The following is a 23219-nucleotide window of genomic DNA, read 5'->3' on the forward strand; positions in this document are numbered from 1 at the left end:
AGGAAAATCTTCCCAGGGGACGTAGCTTTAAAACAGAGTCCTGGCTGGGCACAGTGGTTCATACCTGTAATCCCAGCACTTTGGGAGGCCAAAGCGGGTGGATCACCTGAGGTCAGGAGTTCAAGACCAGCTTGACCAACATGGTGAAACCCCGTCTGTACTAAAAATACAAAAATTAGCTGGGTGTGGTGGCGGGCACCTGTAATCCCTGCTACTCAGGAGGCTGAGGCAGGAGAATCGCTTGAACCTGGGAGGTGGAGACTGCAGTGATCCAAGATCACGCCACTGTACTCCATCCTGGGCCACAACAGTGAAACTGTCTCAAAAATTAAAAAAATAAGTTAAAAAAAACCAGGGTCCCAAATTTTACTTGTTTGTTTTTACTTTGCATTGGCACCTTCCATTCTCACCAACTCTTCCTTTTTCTGTGGTAAATAAGTAGAGCTAATTCCTTGACTTCCAAAAAAAAAAAAAACCAAACAAACAAAAACAAACAGAAAGCATTCAGTTGAGAAATTTCCCAAAGAGGTATTTTGATTTCCAGGAAGCCAGTCCTGGAAATGGGGCCCAGTGGCCTCTAAAGGCTGAGCCTGGGGAGTTGGCATGCAAGAGGGAACAAGGACCCCAGGGAGCTTAAGCGCTGTGGGCTCTGCATTTCTCTCACCTTTCTAACTGGTGCCCACCTTTAGTACTAAGGGTTTACTGGGCCCAGCATGGGCTGCTGGACTCCAGTATGGCCAGAAGTGCAAACTGTCCGGCCTCTTCTGCTCTTAGATCACACTTGCGATATACAAGAATTTTCCTTGAATTCAACTTCATCTCATTCTCTGCCGCTTCCTCCTGTCATGTTGTTATTTTACCATGTTATTTATTATCTGAAAATATTTTAACATGTCTCAAGCAGTACCTCAATAACTTCCTATAGACACCCACTTAGAAATCACTTCCCATCAAACACATATAATAAAACCATTTATCACGCAGGCACCAAATTCAAATATAGTGACTATAATTACAGTAATTATTCGGCGAAGGGTGCAATATCGGCATAAGTGAAAGAAATAATTATAGAGTACAGGAGTCATCCAAGAGGTAGTGAGAAAAACTAATTAGAATGATAAAACGCATCATTACAGGTGAGTGCCAGGTTTAATGTAGTGTATGACGACACGCACCACTTCATCAGAGAGCACCTTCCTGTCAAAGGTGCGGCAAGACATTGCTCACCCAGCAGCAGTCAGGATCCAAAACCATGGGAGAAAGGCTGACCCTCCAAGGAAATCAGATTTCCTCCAGGAAATCTGAATGCCTCACTCTTTCTCCTTTGGAAGGGCTAGGTCCAGCAGACAAGTTCATAGTTACGTGGGAGCACCTTTATCAACTTCTGTTTATAGCAGTTAATCCCATTGCTTGTGATGGTCCCTGGAGCTTCTTAGTTTGAAGCCAGGTGTCTTTTGAGAACATGAGAATTTAGTCCAAAGGCTCCAGACATGACTATGCTGTTAACCTCCACCCTCTCACCTGTAGTATGAATTAAGGGCAGAGACACATTGAGATGCCTATGCGTGAGGGATTCTTTAAGTGCCCTTAGCAGGCTCGCATGGGTTACAAACTAGAATGCTGTGAGTGGTTACTCTCTGAAAAGGTCAAGGCCAGATATAAAGATCTGGGGGCCCTGGTGCATTGAACATCCCTGAAGACCAAACTCCCACCATCATGAGTCAGGTGCATGTGGAACATGCCCTCCAAAAACTTCTGCTATTATGTGGGTGCAAAAATAATTGTGGATTTTGCCATTACTTTCAACGGCAAAAACTGCAAATACTTTTGCACCTTTTGCACCAACCTAATACATTTTCAAAAATTGTTAAATACACTTTGTGAGACAATGACAAAACCTTGAGAGGAAGCAATGTGGAGGAAGGTTCAGTCTGTGAGGGTGCAGTTAAAACATGAGTGGTCAGTCTTGGAGGCCCTAGAGAAGGAGGTTAAGGAGGAGAGCTCTTTTCAAGGACTCACCACACTCCACACGCCACCACCAACAACCAGTCCTGCCCCAATACCTGAGCCCCACAAGGCGTCTGAAGGACACTCTTCTGTGTGGACCTGTCTGTGGTGGGGTATTTTTTGTGTTTTTGTGTGTTTGTTTGTTTGAGACAGTTTCATTCTCGTTACCCAGACTGGAGTGCAATGGCAGTGTTTTGGCTCACTGCAACCTCTGCCTCACAGGTTCAAGCAATTCTCCTGCCTCAGCCTCCTGAGCAGCTGCATTACAGGCACCTACCAGCATGCCCAGCTAATTTTTTGTATTTTTAGTAGCGATGGGGTTTCATCATGTTGGCCAGGCTGGTCTCGAACCCCTGACCTCAGGTGGTCCACCCACCTCGGCCTCCCAAAGTCCTAGGATTATAGGTGTGAGCCACCGCACCTGGCCCTGTGGTGGTTTTTAACTGCAAAAACCCCAAATGCCCCTCATTCAAGCTATTCACCTGTTAAACCACAGGAGGAGAAATTCAGTCAAGAACTGAAGACAAGAACTTCTCTTACAAAATAGAGGTCATCCACTCAGGAGGAAAAGAGGCATCGGGGTACCAATTAAGCCATCCCTGGGCATAGCTTCATCACCAGCGGTCCCCATCCAGGCAGCATAAGAAAAGCTCCCTGAGCCTTTAAATGGTATTGAAAATTTCACCAAACACGTGGCTCCAGAGACAGGAAAGAGCTTTATCTCACTCAGCCTGTGAGGGCTCTGCCTGCCCAAGTGCCTGATATCTCCCTTTGAATTAAATCCAGCTGTCTGGAGCCCAGCTTCTCCCCAGAAGCCCTGGATATGGGCTCCTTATCACTCCAGCTCACCCAGAAATTTGCGAGCAGTGCCCTTTGGCAAAATTCATCTCCTCTGTCAACTGTACCTTTCCAGTTGAAGGCATTTATTTTCTTCCCCTGGGGAGACGGGAATTTCTCACAAGGGTGGGGAAATAGATCTTTATTTTTTTATTAGCTTTTTTCCCTATGTTATACAACTTGACTACTTGGCTCCCTTCAGTCTCTGCTGAAAGGATTTCTGTGAACTTTTCTGGTTTCAAGAGAGAGGTTAGGGCCTACGGCCAGAAGTGTCTGGTTGCTTGTGCCCTGAACCCGGCCAGAACCTTATCAAAGTTCGTGATTATAGACCAGAGAAGAAGTTCATGTTACGTGAGTTGCAAGTTGTTGGTTTTGTTTTTTTTTTTTTCATCTTCATCCAAAGGGTTTATTTGGGGGTTTAAATTTTAGGATTTATCTTCCACGTGTTAATTTTCTGGTACCTTAATCTGGAAGGGTTTCTACCAGTCACAGTTTGTAATTCAAGGTCATTAGTTGACCTCCTGAATCAGTTACCTCTTTGCTTTGAATGTCTTTGAACCCATTGGTTTGTCCATCTGTTTCACACTTACCCGCCCTTGGCCTTAAATGTGAGATATCCTTTCCTACAGACATTAGTCTTGTCTTCTAGTAATGAGGGGCCACGTCGTACACTTTTTCAGGTGCCCCAAATGCCTAGAACAAAGCTCGAACCTAATAGCCTCTCAATAAGCACTTCATTTATTATTAAAAATGAAATATGCTTATCTCTCTAGAAATAAGAAACTTTCCCTTTTCATCGTCTTTTTTTTTAATTTGGGACTAGTTACTAAGTACAAAGATAATTAAGGTAAGCCATGACCAGCCACCCATCTCCTTAGGAGGTTTTAATTAAAACACCATAATTGGACATTGCAGGAATGAGATTATTAGCTTTATTTAGCCATTCCCAAAATTATCATGCCCCTGGTATTTAAATCACGTTCATTTATATTCTCATCATAATTGCTCGAGTCCCATTGTCATCGCAGTCTGTTGTTGGCTTTTGAAAGGCCAGAGGCCAGTAAGGATGCTTAATTTGAATACTGGAATTAATTTATTTCCACATGCTCACAAGGCCTTTGGAGCTTTTGACTCTGCACTTTTACCAAGTGAGGTTTTTGTGTTGTTGTTCAGACTTTCAAAATATTCTGTAAACTTTTTTATTTTGTTTTGAATTGACACACAGTAATTGAACATACTGATAGTGTGCAGTGTGTTGTTTCAATATATGTATATATTATGTAAAAATCAAATCAGAGGATTCAGCATGTCTGTCACCTCATACATTTGTGGTGGGAACATTCAAAATGCTCTCTTCTAGTTATTTTGAAATATACAACACAATATTGTTAACTGTAGTCACCCTACTGGGCACTAGAACACCACAACTTACTCCTTCTCTCTAACCGTAACTTCGTACCTGTGGATCAGTCTCTCCCTGTGTCCTCCTACCGAATACCCTCCCCAGACCCTGGTAAGCACCATTCTACTTTCTACTCTGAGATCAACTTTTTTAGATTCCACATATAACTTAGATCATGTGGTATTTTGTCTTCCTGTGTCTGGCTTATTTCACCTAACATAACGTCCTCTGGTTTCATCCGTGTTGCTACAAATGACAGGATATTTTATGGCTGAATAGTATTCCACTGTGTATATACAGCACATTGTCTTTATCCATTCATTCACTGATGGACACAGGTTGATCCCATATCTTGGTTACTGTGACTAATGCTGCAATGAACATGGGAGTGAAGATACCTCACCAACACAATGATTTCATTTCCCTTGGATACGTACCCAGTAGTAGAATTGTTGAATATGGTACTTCTGTTTTGAATTTTATGAGGAACCTCCATACTGTTTTCTGTTGTAGCTGTCCTAATTGACATTCTCACCAACAGTGTATAAGAGTTCCCCTTTCTCCACATTGGTGCCAGCATTTGTTATTTTTTGTCTTTTTGGTAATAGCCATTCTAACTGGGATGGGGTGATAGCTCGTTGTGGATGAGGTTTTTTTGAAGATGGAAAGAAAGACACACAGCTCTAACACAAGAGCGTTTGATCATCTCTAGTGTAGCTTACACAATCCGTGTCTCAGTCCCTGAGCCTGCTCTTCCTACCTCTTGAGATTCCAAGGCTCTCATGGTTTTCAATTTCATGGCAATAAATAGAGGAATTTGGGGTTCCTTTTGGCAGAGCAGACAGAAGAGCACAGGGCTAAACATTAAAACATTGTTGTTCACTAGCTTTATGACCTTGGACAGTTTGCTTAACCCCCTATTCAGTTTCCTCATCTCGTGCTAAGGGGGAAAAAAGAATGGAACCTAAATCATGGGTTTTATGAGGATCAAGTGAGATAATATATACAGAGCACTCAATGCAGTGTCTGGCACATAGTACACATTGAATACATGTTAGTTGCTATTACGACACTGATGGCTACTCTTAGTTTGGCCCCCGCTGTGTCCTTGGGCAAGTCCCCTCTTCTCTCAGGGCTTCTCTTTCCTTGCCATCGCCATGGGCCCATCTAAGTCTGAAATTTGGTGGTCTTTTTCCCACTCATCTCAGCAGACAAGTTAGGGCCTTTTGCTCTCACCGTGATAATCATCCCCATTTTACCAATTAGGAGAAGAGCAAAGTGGCTGGGCAGGAGCCAGGTCCCTGGTTATGGCTCAGTCTTTCTTCCCTGTGATAACTTCAGGGGGAGTTATACAAGCAGCAGAGATGGAATAGCAGGCACAATACCCATGCGAGCAGCCGCAAGGACTTTCACTGTGAGAGTTTGGGCTGGAGATGCATCCCTCCCCTCTCACTCACTTGAGTGTCCCCTGGACCGGAGGCAGCACCACCGATGATCATTGAAGAGCTGAGAGGTGCCTCCACTCTCCCAGGCTCTGCTCTGTCCCCCTTGAACTCATCAGACCATGGTCTGGGGGGCCTTAAAGACATCTGAAGTTTAGGAATTGTAGTTTCTGCCCCGTTTGGGACAAAGACAGCTTTGGCTTCAGATGGAGAGCCCAGAGCCGAAGTGGTGACCAAGACCCCCCCAGAGGGGAGACACGTACTTGGGCCGCATCCCCAGCCCCCTTTTCTGGAGAAGAAATCCACCCCAGCAGAGCAGCATTTTAGTGCCAATGAAAGAGCTCCAAGAGCAGATAGCGTGGACGCTTATTTAAAAATGAAGACATGAAGAGCAAGTCCACATGCTCCTAATCAAAACATCTTATAGCAGGGGTTCTATAGCCTGGTGCGTCACTGTGCTCTGAGTTAAGGCCACCTTCCTTGCTAGTAGATAGGCTCACTCAAGGACAGTGCGGGTCATGAGACCGCCATAAGAGCATGCTGTACAAGAGGAACACACACGTGCATGCAGACAGATGTTCCCCTTTCATCAGAGACATAGACAGTGATTCCTTTTATCCCAATATAAAATTGCTATTCCCATTCCTCTTTGTTTCCCAGCTTACAGTCATATAATTTGCTGGGTAAAAAGGTAGGTGTTTCCTTACTTTGTCTTCCTTGGAAATCCACTGCCTCTACCTTCCCCAACATGTGCGGGCAGTAAGGGCTGGAAGGGGTGGATTTGCTGACAGAGCTCAGTAGAGTGCGTGGGACACCCTGGCTTGTGCAGGTGAGATAGGCTCAGAGGGGCCCCAGGTGACTTGGAGAAGTGATTTTGCCAGCATGGAAAGCTGTGGTGGAAAGAAGAGAGCTGCAGACAGAGTCCCATCTCCCACAGCCACTCCACCTCCCCATTCTACAGCTCATCCTACCTACCAGAGCCCAGGCACTCAAAACTCAGGAAGCTTCCCTCAGGGCCCCTCCAGAAGGAACACTCACCTCTGTAGCTTTGTGGCATTTAGCCCCTCCACATCTGCCAGGCTTCTGGGCTGGTGTCCTTCATGTACTCATCTTCTCATTTAGCCAAGGTAGGCTTATGGGTCCGTGTTTTGTATGGAGCCCTGTTTTAGGCACTGAGAGTACACCAGTGATTAAGACCGAAAAAACCACTGTCATTATGGAATTTACATTCCAATCTCAGTCCAGACAGGGAGCAAAGTGGAGGGACTTCTGCCATCTAGCTCTCTGTGGCCCACAGGGAATGGGCTTGGTCCATTGGCGTTGATCACAGGAGAATGTTTCTAGGGAAAACGAACCCATCTTTCAACCTCATTGTAAGTCAGAAGTGTTTTGTTTAAACAGGAAGGTTACATCCTCACCATGTGTGAATGCCTGGCTGGTGAGCTGCCAGCCCAGGGTGCTATTGGAGGCTATAATTACCACTGTTTCCCTCTGCCTAATTAAAGGTGTTGTTAGTGACCTGGTTAAGGAATCCTTTTCAAAGACTTTTTTTTTTGCCTTGACAGCGTCCCTTGAAATGTAGCACACACTGCCAAACAGAATGGAAGTCACCCTGCGGAAGACCCAGCCAGTTCCCAGAGGGATTCAAGGCTGTGCCCTGGGTCTGGTTTAGAACAGAATTAATTTCAGCCTGGAAGTCAGAAAGGGGTACTTTTGGAAGAATTCCACGTTAGAACTTCCACCGCCATTATAAGCCCTTGAATATGGTATCTTTCTTTCCCCTTTTCCAGCACACCCCATTCAAGTAATATTTCACAGATCAAAAGAGGGAGGGCCATCCAGTCCCTCCACCTGAACAGATGGAAAATGCAAGAGTTCAGACTCCCATTCCTGACATTTCCAAACAGGAAGGTGTCCCAAGTGTGGGGCTTCTCCCTGGCTTTGTCAGGTGTGCTCTCCTCTTGATGTGGAAGGCCAGGCTCGGCAGTTTTCTTTAGGGAACGCCATCTGTACTTCAAACACCCTGACATCTGAGGCCAACTGCTCCCAACCTCCCTTCAATGTGGGTGATGGGATGGGAGCCTTTCACACTGTAGAATTCCCTTTGCTGTCTGCAAAGAGAGGTGGAGCAGGGGAGGTAAAGATGTTAGGTGTTTTCACTCCTTCCCAGAAAGAACTTCAGTAATTGTGCAATCCAAACTCCTTATTCACAGACATGGTACCAAAAAAACCCCAGAGAGAGGTACTGTGACTTGCCAAAGGTCTTACCAACAATTTGCAGCAGAGCAGGCCCAATAATAACAGTGAACATTACCAAGCTCTTACTCTGTGCCGTGTATTCTAATAAAGACATCTCAGGCGTTACCTACCATTGCCTTCACAACAAAACCATGCTATGAAATAAGTATTGTTATTTTCCCCATTTTACAGATGGGAAAACTGCGGCACAGGAAAATAATGATGAAGTGATAGAACCAGGAATCAGATAGAGGCAGTGGGACCCAGAGGCCACACTCTCAGCCACAACACTCTCCCATTCCTGAGCTGAGGCTCTTACAGTTTGGCTCTCTGTGGTTGCCACTTTCTCAGAAGTGTAAAGGCTTTCCCAATTTGGAACAAGGCCCGTATCACCACTCTCTCTAGGAGAATGTTCCAGCTGGGAATTTAGTGTAAGTCATTATCTTTCTGGCATTTTCCATGGTCTCCATCAGATCCACTTGTGTAGCACTGGCAACTTTGAAGTCCATGTACCCTGGACAAGAATATTTTCCCAAACATCTCCACTATGAGGCCATTTTTTCAGTTTTTGTTTCATGTATATGTAAGTGAGGTCGAGGGAAATAAGAATCTTTGGTCATTGGGCTGGCACTTTCTGGGTAGGTAAACATTCCAAATTAAGCTGTAGATGTCAACTGGAGCCCCTGCAGGAGGATCCACCCTTGGGGCCATGAGGACTATTGAACGCGGAGAGCACACCACCTTCTGTTTGAAGCCTCAGCGTCCAAACGAGACACCAGGCTCTGCTGGTCGTCTGGCTCAACCCCTATAGCTAGACCCACTCTGGCTTCCTAGACTCAGTTTCTCTAGTGAACAGGGGCCAAACCAAAAATCACTTTTTCCCTGCAGACTTTTTTCATGTTCTGTATTTAATCTACAATTAAGAGCCCCCAGCCAGAGGCCCCACGTCCAAGCAGTGAGGCAATCTGCAGACCTCATCTAAGTTTGGTCTCAGTCATGGCTCTTTTCCCTGAGAGGACAATCTGGAAAGACATTGAAATAACCCCTGTTGGCTGGATCCAGCAGCAGTAGGATGAGGTCCTGGGAGGGATGTGGGGTTGAGCTTCTGTTTTGGACCAGAAAATCCACATTTGGAAAGCTAACTATATGATTAAGAGTCTTACCTCACTTTGAGGGAATAGTCATAGCATGCAAATGTTTACAATGTCCTTAAAACATTTGCATTTACTTCTTGTATTCAGGATTTCATGTGACCACCAGAGAAAGTGATTTAGATTCCTGGTGACTCTTTGAATCTTGAGTTGGGTTAGTAATGGATATGTCTGTCTACATTTGGCTTTCTAAATGAGCTCCTTAGGTACTATTTGCTTGGCTTTCTGTCACTTTGCTTGAAATTCACACTGATTCTCATCTCAAACAAAATTAACAGCTGGCTTCAAAATCTGTAGTAACTTATTCACCTTTTCTTCAGGTGAGATAGCTTTTATTTGCATGTTCCCTGGACATAGAAGCCATTTGGAAATGCCTTGGGTGTAGCTGCTGATGGGGGGTATTTACACTTTGACAACATCAATGCCCCAAACGGGGAAATTCTGCCACTTGGTTTTGATAGCCCCGTGGCTTGCAGCCACTAGAGAAAGGTCTAAAAGCTATGTTTACACTCAGCATCCAATCACCAGCTAAAACCCCAAGATGCATCCTGGGAAAGTGGTCCCATTGTATGCTCTTTGGATTCTAGCAGCATATTTTCATGTGTGATTGACTCTGAGGGCCCCTCTTTCTCTGAAAGACGGAGATGACAGGATAACAGAGCAGGCTGAGCAACTCAAACAGTGAGGTCAAGGTCAGACTCTCTCCTCTTTGCTGAATATTTAGCCTGTGGCACCTGTGTCTCCCAGGTGAAGGGAGATGTCAGCTGGTGATCATTTCTCAGATGACTGTCAGGTCATGCTGTGCCCTTAGGATGCTAGTTAAGGACACAGAAGCGCAGGCAGCTCCTGACACTGACATAAGTTGACCGTTGTGTCTTGGCTCCACAGCCCCCCACTCAGAGCCCCCATCCTGCAATGCCAACTCCATCTCCTGCCCTTCGCCCTGCACGTGCAGCAATAACATCGTGGACTGTCGAGGAAAGGGCTTGACGGAGATTCCTGCCAACTTGCCGGAGGGCATCGTCGAAATGTAAGTGCACCTGTCTGACACCCCCCACAACTGTCCCTGGCGAATTCAGCTCCCTGTCCCAGCCGATCACCCACTAGGCCATCAGCATGTGGGGCCGTTGGAGCTGACCATTAAAAACACTCAGGAATCTCTTTGCTGTCCTTCCACACTTTCCCAGCTATGATAGCTGGGTGCTCAAGAGCATAGACTCCAGATCAGAATCAGCAAGCTATAGCCTAGGGCCGGGGGTTGCCACCGCCTATTTTTGTAAATGTTTTTGAATACCTCCACATCCATTTATATGTGTCTTGCCTGTGGCTGGTCTCGTATGGCAGTATTGAGCAGCTGTCACAGAAGACTGCGTGGCCCACAAGGCCTAAAAAGTATGTTCTCTCTGGCCTGTCCCAGTGAGTTTGCAAACCCCCCTTAGAGTCACACTGTATTTGTATCCTGGCCATACCGTTTACTAGGTGTGTGACTTCAGGTAAAATAATGTCTCTTTCATCCTTTGTTTTCGCACCTATATTAATGTGATAATTATAGTATGACACCTCAGTGGGTCATTGTGAAAACTAAATGTAATACTACATGTGGAGCCCTTCATACAGTCCTCAGCACATGGGCAGGTACTCTGTAAAATAGTGGTGGAAGTGGTGGGATGTAAACAAATGATTCACTCATTTCTTAGCTACCATTATCTGAGAGGGGGACTGAGCTCTTAATTATCTCAGATCTGGTTTTTGTCGTCTAGATTAGATCTTTTTTAGGTAACGACACAAGGTTGTTTTTGTCTCTGTGTATACATGAATGTCAAAAATTCCAGTAAAATGTGTTTGTCCACCTAGTTCGGTCTAGTCCGCTCTCCCCTCATACATTAGAAAATGGCCAGTATCTCATTCTAAAATGAGTAGAGGACCAGTCAACATTTACCTCAAGATTACTCTTTAAATAGCAACAGTTGTTTTCATTTTTCTGCCTTCACCTTTAGTTGGCTTGATTAAAAAGATCATTATATGGAGCCCTTCTACTGAGAACATCAGTAAGTAAAATCCCTCCAAATAAAAGATACATATTCCACTTGCCTTTCTGCTTTGTCATAATCTCCCCCCTTTCTTCTTTCCTCCTCTTCCTCCTCCTCCTCTTCCCCTTCCCTGTGTGTGCCCTTCTGTTCCCAGTGCATTCCAACTTATGGCCGTTGACTCTTTCATTCATTCTTGTATTCATTCAGTAAACATCTGTTGTGAGCCCACTATTTTCCTGTCATTGTTCTGTGCTTGGAAAGACAGAAACAAACAAAACAGACACATTTCTGCCTGTATAACACTTGCATTCTAGTGGTGGAGGGGATAAACAAACAACAAAGTAAAGTAAGTTAGATAACATGTCAGAAGGTAGATTCTACGGAGAAAAATAGAACAAGAAAAGGACATGAAATAAGCGAGAGAACCAAACGGCTATCTGGAGGAAGAGTATTATAGGTTGAGGGAATTGCATGTACAAAGGCCCTGAGGCTGGAGTGGGCCTGATGCTTCAGAAAGCCAGTGTGGCTGGAGTAGAGTAGACAAAAGGGATGATAACAGGGGATGAGATCAGAGAGGTAAGGAGGGGCCACATCCTGGGACGTTTTAAAGACTTTGGCTTTACCTTGATTGAAATGGGAAGAAGCATATGACTTACCACAGTGGAGTGGAGACTTCGCTTCTTCCTTCTTCACCTACTTTGCCAGCTTTTCTTTGATTCCTTTACAGTCCCATTTTCCAGCCGTGGTAGACACAGCCTGTGCCTCCACACCTCTGGCAGGCAGGAGCTGGTCAGTAAAGAGTCCTTTCTGCCTGCCCTGTCCGCCTTCTGCCGCCCTCCACCTTCCTTTCCACAAATACTGACTATTCATTCCCTTAGGGTTTTAATGCACCTCTCCTTCAGTCCCTGTGGTCCAGTGCTCTAGCTTTAGAGAGCTCTCCCTCTATAGAGACTACTTAGTCCTCACCTACCTCTCCTGCTCCTCCTACGGCCTTCCAACATACTATCTAATTTACTTTAAGTATCTCCCTCCTTCCATCATTCCTCCTCTTTCCTATCCTTGCCCACTTTCCTTGTTGCACTGTTTCTCTTTCATCTTTTTTTTTGAGACAGAGTTTTACTTTTCTCGCCCAGGCTGGAGTATAATGGCACAATCTTAGCTCACTGCAACCTCCGCCTCCTGGGGTCAAGCAATTCTCCTGCCTCAGCCTCCCAAAGTAGCTGGGATTATAGGTGCCTGCCACCACACCCAGCAAATTTTTTTGTACTTTTAGTAAAGATGGGGTTTTATCATGTTGGCCAGGCTGGTCTTGAACTCCTGACCTCAGGTGATCCACCTGCCTCGGCCTCCTAAAGTGCTGGGATTACAGGCGTGAGCCACCGTGCCCGGTCTCCCCTTCATCATTTTCTCCCTCCCTTGATGCATTTCTCCCCTTCTCCCCCTTGCCCTACCCATGGTCTTCCCACTTCTCTTCCCTACTCCGCCCATCTGTTTCTCCGCCCAGTTAACCTTCACTTCCCTTCCCTCAACATCCATGCCACAGTGGGCCTCTGGCCCTCCCACAGCGGATGTTCAAGACAGAATTCCTGCCAGCCCTCATCTCATTTCAGATTCCTATGGATCCTTCCTTTCCTTCCCTGCCCTACCTTATTCTTTTCTCCTTCCATCTGCCAGGTTTTTTTCTCTTTGGCAGCCACAGACCGTCCCTTGGCTAGGTTCCCAAACTGCAGTCTGATGAAAGAGTCCAGTCCAGGTAGCCAGGCTGTAGCCTGTGAGCCCACCCCAGCCCTGATTGAGGGGCTCTGGGCCTGCCACCCCCCTTCCACTTCACATCTCTATACTCTCAGTTTGGACCTCATGGATACACAGCTCAGCTCTCCAGGAGAGAGAAATTGCAGATAACAACATCAGAGGTGGGCTCTGTGCAGGCCAGACCATACCTGGAAGGTTGGACTCACACCTGGATGTGTTGAATTTTAAAAGCAACATTGACAAGCTAGAACAGTAATTGCCAAAAGCCTGTCTATTTTAACTGAGTTTTTCTCTGATATCAGGTAAAGTGAGAAAAACAAGAACAATGTGATATTTTTCTATTGAGCAAAAATATTCAGTTTAAAGGAGCATCCTTTAAGTTTTTGGACTTCCTTATTTTGTTATCATCGTTTTTAAAAATGTCTTTTATTTTATAAAATGATAGCCACTGAAGACAGAGTAGTCCCTGTGTGTTATATATGTGTAATTATTGTATAATTATACTTTATGTGTATCCTATAGTAGACACACACAGATTGCCATAATTGGCAAAATAAAAGGTCTTGTCACCACCTAGTCTTTGAAATCCAAAAGTCTGAGAATGACCATCCTAGCTAGAGTGTTTCCAGAAGTAAGCAGAGACAAACAACCAAGAGGTTAAGAGTATAGACTGTGGATCCCAGCAGACATACATTCCAGCTTTGGCTCTGCCTTGTAGCCATGGGCAGATAACTTTTCTGAGCCTTGGTTTCCTCAGTTGCAAAACGCAGAGGCTAATGGCACCTCCTTACTGGTTCTTATGAAAGTTAGGTGAACGAATATAGTAAAATGCTTAGCATTGTGTCTGGCGCATAGGATATACTATATTAGCAATGCTCATTGTTAGTTCATACTGGCAACTACTACAAATGTCACCACGACCTTTATTAGGATGATGACAATGATTAGACACCACATCCTAGGAGCTGGCGCTACCTACACAAAAGATCCCTCCATTAACATAGGTCAGTTCTTTGAAGGGTTATGGTTGAGAGAATAGGTTCTGGAACTAGGCTAGCCACTTGCATTATGACTTGAACCTGGGAGTAGCTCATCTTCATGCAAATGTATTCATATATGTAAATAAGACTGCACCTGTGTATTGGGCACCCACGGTCTACCAGATGGATTGCCCAGGACTTTTCTTGCTGTGCTTGCCTCCTCCTCCTCTGTGATAAAATGAAGCTGAAAAATTAAAGCAGAGGCGGCAAGTTTCTATGGTTGGGTAGGGCAGTTCGAGAGGTGACATGTAAGAGAGAACTTAAGAGCAGGTTGGAGGGGGGATCCTGTTTCTTCTATGTACCTGGGACCTGTGTGAAGGCCTAAAAGTCTTTTACCATGTGAGAGGTCAGCAGATGGGTGGGAAGATGAGAAAAAAGGGAGCAGAGAGTTGAAACAGCAGGATGCACCCCAGGGTGAATAGGAGATACCTGATTTATCATTCCAAAGACATCCAAATGTGGCTTTTTTTTTTCTTATTGAGAATTCCACCCCTTGTCCATGGCCACCCATATAATCCAGATTTGTGCTTCCTCCTTAGGAATGCTTAGTACTGTGTTAAGCTCTCCACTCCCTCTTCTCAATCCTTAGCTACTAGTGATTCTCTTAAATTGCCCTAACCTTGGGAGGGGCTCTGCCCTCCCCAACTTTAGGGGAAGGGGAGGGGGTTGCCTATCTCTCATGCAAAACAGTCTCACAGACTCTCTTCGATGTTTTCCAAAGCCAAAGCAGCTCAGAGGAGTGTGTGCTGGTGTCCCCGAATACCAGAGCCAATTCCTCTAAAAATAGTTTTCTTCCAGAGAACCCACAGTGAGATGATGATTCACTGCAGATTTTCTTCGAAGCTGAGCTCCCACCAATGGCACCATTCTCACTGCCCCCTGTCGGTTCTCTGAACCAGCTCTGGCTTCCAGCAGGGTTAGATTATGGGAAGCCCCAGAGACCCACATGTTCCTCTGCTCTGTGGTCTTCAGACGCCCTCATGAGTCTTCAAAAGCTCTGGAGGGACCATCTGTCCTTAGAGTCCCATCTTCTTCCACTTTTGCTCTGTATCTCCCCATGGTGGTACGCCGTGTCTCATATCTTCTGCTATGGAAGCTAAATGTCTTCCATGAAGAAAGGCTATGGACAGGCTTCCATGTCCAATCATAAGTGAGAGCATGTGGCAGGGGAAATTGCCCCAGTTTTCACCCTGCCTCCCCTTAACCACATTGTCTCTCTCAGATAGGGAGGCAGCCGCTTAACAATAGCAAATATTCCATTCTTACCAGCCACCGGGGGTTTAAAAGACACACAGAATTAAAAACACAACAAAACAAGCCAGCAAACAGAACCAGAGAGCTGGAATGCTCTAGAAATCATAGACATCAGTGACTCTTGGATTTTCTGAGAGCACCAGGTTTCCATGTGAGGGACTGCCACATGGAAGGAGGGGTGATAGGGTGGGATGGGAGCAGGTGGTACGAAGGAGAAGCTGATCAGACAGAGTGGCTGGGAACAGAGCCTTGGGATCCATACTTGGGGGTTTGAATCCTTGTTCTGCCTCTTTAAGCACATTCCTTAACATCTTCATGCCTCATTCAGTTCCCCACTTTGCATAAAGGGGGTCATCATACCTACCTAGAAATCTCCCATGAAGATTAAATAACATAACATGGAGAAAGTGAGCACACTGCACTGTTTGGAAGCTACTAAAAAGAATGTAAAAAGCAAAAACATATGCACATGTATATGTGTGTGTCATCACAGAATGATTTAGTCTCAAGTTCCCGTGCAATTCTTCATTTTTTTCTAAGACAAAAAAATAATTTCCTCTGTAGCATCTGAGCCCATGCATAGAATAAGAAAAGCAAATCTGGCTCTGTGCTGTGTCTGTACCTCTGCTTTTTGTAGGCAATACCAGGTGTCTACACACAGCACAGGTTGGGAATGGCTTTTCTCAGATATGCCTACATTCCTCATCTTCTCTATGGATCACACATATAAACTGGATGGGAGAGTCTAATACACTCTACCTTTCTTTCTTTCTTTTTTTTTTGAGACAGAATTTTGCTCTCATTGCCCTGGCTAGAGTGCAATGGTGTGATCTCGGCTCACTGCAACCTCTGCCTCCTAGGTTCAAGTGATTCTCCTGTCTCAGCATCCCAAGTAGCTGGGATTAGAGACACCCACCACCATGCCCAGCTAATTTTTTGTATTTTTAGTAGAGATGGGGTTTCACCGTGTTGGCCAGGCTGGTCTCAAACTCCTGAACTCAGGTGATCCAACCGCCTCAGCCTCCCAAAGTGCTGGGATTACAGGCGTGAGCCACCGCGCCCAGCCAACAGTGTACCTTCCTAAAGAACCATGAGGACCAATGGTAAAGAAAGAGAGAGGCCAGAAAGGGACTGCCCCAGAAGGTGGGCCCAGAGCATAACCTTGAAAGGAACCTTCCTTTTCAGCCTTCTTCCAGCACAGGGAAGCATCAGGAACTGAACCTTTGGGGTCTAAGTTGTCTGGTGCAACCAACTAGCCCAGGATGACTTAAAGGATGAATAAACGTGGGGCTTCCTTCCTTCAGCGTGATCTGGACATCCTAACAAGAGTTCCCAAGTCAAGGAAGGCTGAGAGAGATGGGAAAAAGTTAAGAAACCACAAAAGTGGCTTCTGGGTGGGAAGCAGGATAGCCTAAGGGTTAAGAACACAGGCACTTCAACCAGACCAACCTGGATTCAAATTCAGGCTCCACCATTCACTAGCTACCTGACCTTAGGAAAATTGACCTCTTTGTACCCTTATTTCCTCATCTGTAAAATGAGTATATTAATAATACTACTTGGTTCACAGTACTGTTGAAAAAAATAATTTGAGCCAGTGTGTGAGGAAGACAGTGTCTGACATATCAGAAGCCCTCAATAAATGGTAAATGTTCATCATATTATCAACACCACCACCACCACCAATGTTTCCACACACTCCAGGACGTTTTAACCAGGTGACTTGCAGACGTGCCCCTGCGCTGGCCATGCCCCTGCCAGTCTCCCTGGCATCATGTTGACTTCTGTATTGCTAGAAATATGTTGTGTTTAGTCACATGTTTGCAAATGACAGATCATTAAGAAAGCATCTGAGGAACTAGGGTAAATCAATACAGAGCACAAATGGCTGAAATCCCCATCAGATGTTCCCATTGTTTTTGCTGTGCGGGAAGACACTCAGATGTTTGATTTGTATGTTTGTTTTTATGCTAGTTCTATTAAATCAGTTTGCAGCCTGAAGAATGTTTGCCAGACAAAGAAAGACACATGTGCCGGTTAAGAGAGACCTAAATCAGCTGTTGGCTTCAGACACATCCCTAAATGTGACGGGTTTTGCTGATGCGAATGCTTCTTTTTGTCCTTTCCATTGAGCTTTTCACACCAGGAGTCTGGACCGTTGCATCCTTGTTCTAGGTTGCAGGACTAGGCTAAGTGCAAAGTCTTCCAGGGGTACCTGCTGCACAGAGACTGCATGCGAACACGCACACATGTGTGCACACTTTCCAACCTTGCTTCCATGACAAAGGGGCCATTTTCCCTGTGGATGAGCTGGAAAGGACTAAGAAAATGAAGGCCTTTCAGCTCCGAATGGCACTCAGCAAAGCCTGGTGATTGAGAGTTTGGGCTTTGAAGTCAGATGAACTTGGCTTTGAGACCCAGCTCAACCTCTCCCTGACTTTGTGAATTTGGGCAAGTGACTTAATCTCTCTGAGCCTCAATTTTCTCATGTTTAATGTGGAGGTGGTAATAACTGATAAGATCTGCCTCATAGAATGTGACTATTAAGTTAGACAAACCATGTGAAACTCTCAGCCTGGTGCCTAACATCTAAGCACCTGATATATCATAGCTCTTGGTGGTGGTGGTGGTTATGGTTATCCCTCTCCTTTCCTTTACTTTACATTGAAGGTACTCAAACTGTTCGCAACCATGCTCCCACTGCAGACAAATTCTTGCTGCCTCCTGGGGCAGGGTTGACCCTCATCATGCAATGGCCTTGGCACTCTGGGAAGGTCTGGGTGTTCAGCCAGTGCCCAAAACAGCCTGAGAAGCTGAGTGACTGCAGACAAGCATGAAACCCAGGCCAGGCATCGTGGCTCACACCTATCATCTCAGCACTTTGGGATGCTGAGGCAGGAGGATTGCTTGAAGCCAGGAGTTTGAGATAAGCCTGGCCAATGTAGTGAGACCCCTATCTCACAGAAATAAAAGTTAAAAATTAGCCAGGCATGGTAATATGAGCCTGTGGTCCTAGCTACTCAAGAAGCTGAGGTGGGAGGATCACTTGAGCCCAGGCTTACAAGGCTGCAGTGAGTCATGATCACACCACTGCACTCTAGCCTGGGTGACAGAGCAAGACTCTGTCTCTTAAAAAAAAGAAGAAGAAGAAGAAGAAAAAACCAAAAGCCAAAGTGAGCAAGTGTGAGGGGTGCAGGATGCAGAGCAAGATCTCTGCCAGGCTTAACAGGCTAAGCCTGGAATTCTCTTTTCTTCGTTCAGAAGCCACACCTTTGTACTCCATTTGCATGTCTTATGTATATTCACATCTATATTTCATCTTCTCTGGGCTCCTGCAGCTTTTCCCTGAATACCTTCTTCCACAGAGACTGCATGATGTCTCAGTGTGTGAGCCCTGGGGCCCTAATCCCTTAAACTGTTCTGTGACTTTGAGAAAGTCTCCTTCAGTTCCTCCATTTTCACAAATATATAGAGGCAGTATATCCAATGGATAGAAACAGAGTTATCAGTTCTGCCAGTTCCTGGCCCTGTCACTTTGGACAAGCTGTTTGATTCCTCTAGATTTTCTTTTCCTCATCTGCAAAATGGGGCCAATATGGTTTACCTCACAAGTGGAAGGATTAAAAGAGATAATAGACATAGTCAACTAGACCCCATAAATGATGGCTCTTGATGTTTATTATGGTAGCAATAAAATTTGGTTCTGTGATGCTCTTGGGCTGGTCTCTCTCATCAGATTCTCAAACTCTTTGGGGCCAGCATCACATCACGTTCATTGATTTATCTCTCCCTCAATTCTTGCACCCATCATTAAGATGGAGGGTAATTGATTAGGAACTGCGTAGAGAGCCCGCAGACCTCACACCCAGTGCTGGCCTGACTTGCATAGGCTCATTGGCCTGCAATTGGGAGCAGTGGATCCTCTTGCAAAAACTGAGGGGGTTGCCATTGTTACAGACAGTGGCTTTCCCTGGAGGCATCATCCAGCTGAAATCTCTCGCCACAGTGGCAGGTGAATGACGGGATTCCTGGAGAGCATGCACCACCTGACTGGCAGCCCCAGAGATCCATGCAGCTGCTGCCTTGGCTAAGAAATCTCTACTGAACTCTATGCTCAGCTGGAAAATGAGCATGTCCTTGGAACTTCTCAGGCGAGGCAGGCTGCCTCAAGTCTGCTGTCTCTGTGGGTGGCTGTATCCAGTAGCCCACAGTCCCTGAGACCCTGTGGCAAGCTTTTGTGGCTCTCTGTGAGCTGGCCAGCCAGGCCTGTGACTGTGCTCCCAGTAAAGTGCACTCCCTGTCCCCCTCCAGCAGGGTACAAAGGCATTGTTAATAGAGCGTGGCAGTCTCATTTGTAGACTCTATTCATCCGGCAGCCAAGAATGATATGTCCTGATACTCCCTCTCTCTTCTCACCCGCCTTTCCCCTTTCTCCCCGCTTTCCCCCTTCCTTTTGCCTGGAGAGTGATTTGTCTGTGTTATGGGTTGGCCTGACAAACCATTCCACATTAGCAGCTGAGATGTTGTTTGAAATGGGAAAATTGCTGGCAAACTGCTCCATTAGTGGTTCCAGTAACAAATACTCTGTTCTCCCAATGAAGATGAGATCGCAGAGGCACAAATTAATACGACTGTCTCCCCCACTCTACAGCGGGGATTACTCTTCAAGATGAATGGGTTCATCCCAGCCAGAAATGTGCATCCACTAGCTGTAGGCTTCAAGGAAGCCCGTTCCTCCCATCTATCCCTTTTGCTCCCACTGCATCCCCTGCCACACACACTTTTTTGTGTGTCTTCCCAGCTGAGGGTTTGGGGAGCATCAAGGCCAAATGAGGAGGTGATGAAAAGATCTGCACCTTGGAGAGAAGGGAGATGGATGAGGATGAGATCCTGAGCCTGGGCCAGGGTGCCATTCATCACACCTAATAGAGCACCCCACCTCCCCCACATGCCTGTTTCCCACCACACCTGTTCTTGGTGACAGGAAGTCATTTGAGAGATGAAAGAATAAAGAATGGAAATGCTCACTCATTCCCCACGGCCCCTTCTCTTCCAAGGAAGTTCTGGGCCCTGGGCCTGCAGCGTCTCTTGTTCCTTTCAAAGTAATAGGAGAGGAAGCATTTCAGGAAACTCCGTAAGAGGTTAAAGGCACAGATTCCAGCAGCAGCCCAGGGGAGTGGTCCAGTCTGGGCCCCTGGGCCTTGCAGGATGTCAGGGAGCCAGTTTGATGAATGTCAGGCTGGGAGCCTAAAGATGTTAAGGCTGTTCCTGTGCTGTATTCAAACAGCCCATGGAAAAGCTTAGAAATGAAGGCAACCATTGACATTTCTGCCCCATTAGCAGTGTGGCTGACTGTTTAACTGAGTAGTGACACGGTTCCATGACAGATAAGCATTGCTGGCCCATGGTCCATCTCTTTTTACTCTTCCTTCTCTTTATCCCTTTGACTTATTCCGCATTCTTCTTGGTTACTTCTGCAGCTTTCTCTGAAGAAGACAGCTGCTGCCAAAGGCGGTTTATAATAAGCAAGAATCAAAAATCCTCAAGGAAAGGTCATCCTTTCCAGCTTTCTCCAAGGAGAGTTAGACCCTTGGACGGGTGCTCCATGTACTAGGACCTGAGTTCTCTGGCTGCTGCAGTGCTTTGTCTGGTCTCCCACAACCAGACCGTGCACCTGTGACAAGAAAGACCTCCCTGTCCTTAAGGCCAGAGAACACAGTAGCCCTCAGTGACCACTTGTTGACAGGTGGATGGTTAATTCACTCTTCTCTGCTCTGTTTCCCAGACGCCTAGAACAGAACTCCATCAAAGCCATCCCTGCAGGAGCCTTCACCCAGTACAAGAAACTGAAGCGAATGTGAGTTTCCCCTGTGGAGAAATGAGCCCAAATGTTTTCAATTTCCGGGGTTGTTTGCAATGTGTAGTGGGCAACCTGTCCAGGTGACGGACCATGTCCATTCCTCCTGGGCAGTTCTGTTTCAGACCTGGAACACTGTCCTAAGCTTGGGAGGTAAGATGTGGAAGCGTTTCCTGAAGATTGTGAGGTGTGTGGGCTTGGACATGCAGCACTAAGAGCCTCTCCAACTAAAGCAAAGTAAAATTATCTGTGTGGGAGGTAGAGACGAATTAGCCTGGAAAATCCATATCACCATTTATATTGTCCCTTGGCTCCAGTGATGTGGACCTAAAATAGGAGTTTCAGCAGAGACGTGACGGTGGCCCCGCAGCTGTCTACACCACTGTCACCAGCATCCCTACAACCATGCATACGTTCATGTAACAAATACCGAGTGAATGTCTGCTGCAAGCAAGGATCTATGGGTAGAGCAGTGAACAGAAACCAAGTCTACTCCCACGGAGCTTGCATTCGAGCGGAAGAATGCAGAAAATAAAGAAACAAATATCAGAAATCAGAGTATCAGTGATGGTGGGAGGGTGTCTTTTAGGTAGGTGTGCCTATGAAGGTCTCTATGTGCCCGTGGCCTAAAGGAAGGAAGGGAGTGAGCCCTGAGCTCTCAGGAAAGACTGTCCCAGGCAGCAGGAAAAGCAAGTGAAAGGCCTTAGGGAGCATGTGTCGATGGTTTGTGGAATAGCAAGGAGTGGAACAAGTGAGGGGAGAGGATGGGGCTTGTGTTGGAAAGGTTGGTACTAGATCACATGTGTCCTTAGACCATGGTACAGACTTTCTGTTCTTCCTGCATGAAATGAGAAGCCTTGGAGGGTACGGTCAACATGTGAGCACTCCCTACATCCCCATTACCTCTGTAAGTCACATCACTCCACCATTGCATTACATCAATGCCGGGTGACACCAACCCTGCTGTTCCTCCCTCACCACGGCAGCTTGGAGGGCACCATTGAATCACCGCCCTCATCCCCACCATGTGACAATGTCATCATTCTTCCCCATCCCATGACGACCTTGAGCACTTCACTGTGAGTCACTCAGAGCTGGGGGCTCTGCAGGGAGGCCAGTAGGATTCAGAAACAGCCCAACCATTGCCATCACAGGTATTAAAATTCTGGACAGATACTTCTTCCCTTTTTCAGGCTAAGAAATCATTTAGTAGAGCCCAGTAACCAAGTTGCTGTTTTCATTCCACTTCCTCTTTTTGCATCCCCCCACACCTCATCCTCCCACAGAGGAAAGAGAGAGTCAGGTAGAAATATGCATGGACTCGGTCCTGCTTTTTCCTTCCACACGAGGCTGATTCATTGCTTTCCCTTGAGTGGGAGGGCCCACATTAAAGAGGTTAAGTGTCTGCTGATTCCTTTTATGTTAAAAATAAATATCCCTGCGAAACAGTGGCATTGGTAGGCTTTACCCTCAGATCTTGGGAAGCCGACTTCCCATCTCCCTGGAAATCCAAACCAAACAAGCTTTTCTCCTGGTGCAATTCCAGAAGTGGAAACCAACATAATGAGGCAGCTCGAAGCACGTACTTCTTCCCTCCCTTTGGCAGCATTCCTGCTGGAGGAGCTGTATAAATATAGGCCTTAATATTTAAAACCTGGGGCCATTAATCTCCTGGTGTCCCTGCTTCCCCCGCCCGCTCTCCATGCACCCCCCCCCAATTCATTTTTAAAGCTCAGCTTGATTATGCAGCCAGATAGTAATTTCAGTGAAAAATGACAAGTTCAGTCACTGCCCCAACCTATATCTCCTGCATGATTTAAGTTACTGCTCTAATTTTTTGTGAAGTCCAGGTAATTTAAAGCTTGACTATGTTTTACTGTTCCTCCTCCATCCTATTGGACTTGTCATGATCTGTGCATTCAAAATTCATAAGACCTTCTCAGTCACGACCTGGAAAGTGAATTTAATTTTTGATCACTTATGATGCTACTGATATTTATTATGATGCCCTTTTTTCCCCCAAGAGGATGGCAATAGAGAAGAGAGCACACTTAAAAATGTTCAACTAATGGAACTTCAGAAACCTAGATTGAAGTGCAATCAATGGTTTGGGAGAGGTAGGGTCCCTGGTGAGAATGGATTTCAAAACCCTAATTTTTCCTAAATATACATGACCAATGTATCCCTAATATCTAATAGGAGGAAGTTT

General features: G+C 45.8%; 1 protein-coding gene across 4 annotated transcripts in view; it reads left to right on the plus strand.

The window, feature by feature from the left end:
- Window positions 1-23219, plus strand: part of SLIT3 (slit guidance ligand 3) — a 653573-nt gene that overhangs the window by 492728 nt on the left and 137626 nt on the right. For 3 of the 4 annotated variants that reach the window (XM_055285296.1, XM_055285297.1, XM_063642615.1), the window contains exons 9-10: window positions 9966-10107; window positions 20939-21010. In XM_055285296.1, coding sequence (XP_055141271.1) covers window positions 9966-10107; window positions 20939-21010 — 214 coding nt within the window. The remainder of the gene's footprint in view (window positions 1-9965; window positions 10108-20938; window positions 21011-23219) is intronic. The other variant, XM_055285294.2, reaches the window with a different exon arrangement.

Source organism: Symphalangus syndactylus, chromosome 7 (assembly GCF_028878055.3).
Source record: "Symphalangus syndactylus isolate Jambi chromosome 7, NHGRI_mSymSyn1-v2.1_pri, whole genome shotgun sequence".
NCBI lineage: Eukaryota > Metazoa > Chordata > Mammalia > Primates > Hylobatidae > Symphalangus > Symphalangus syndactylus.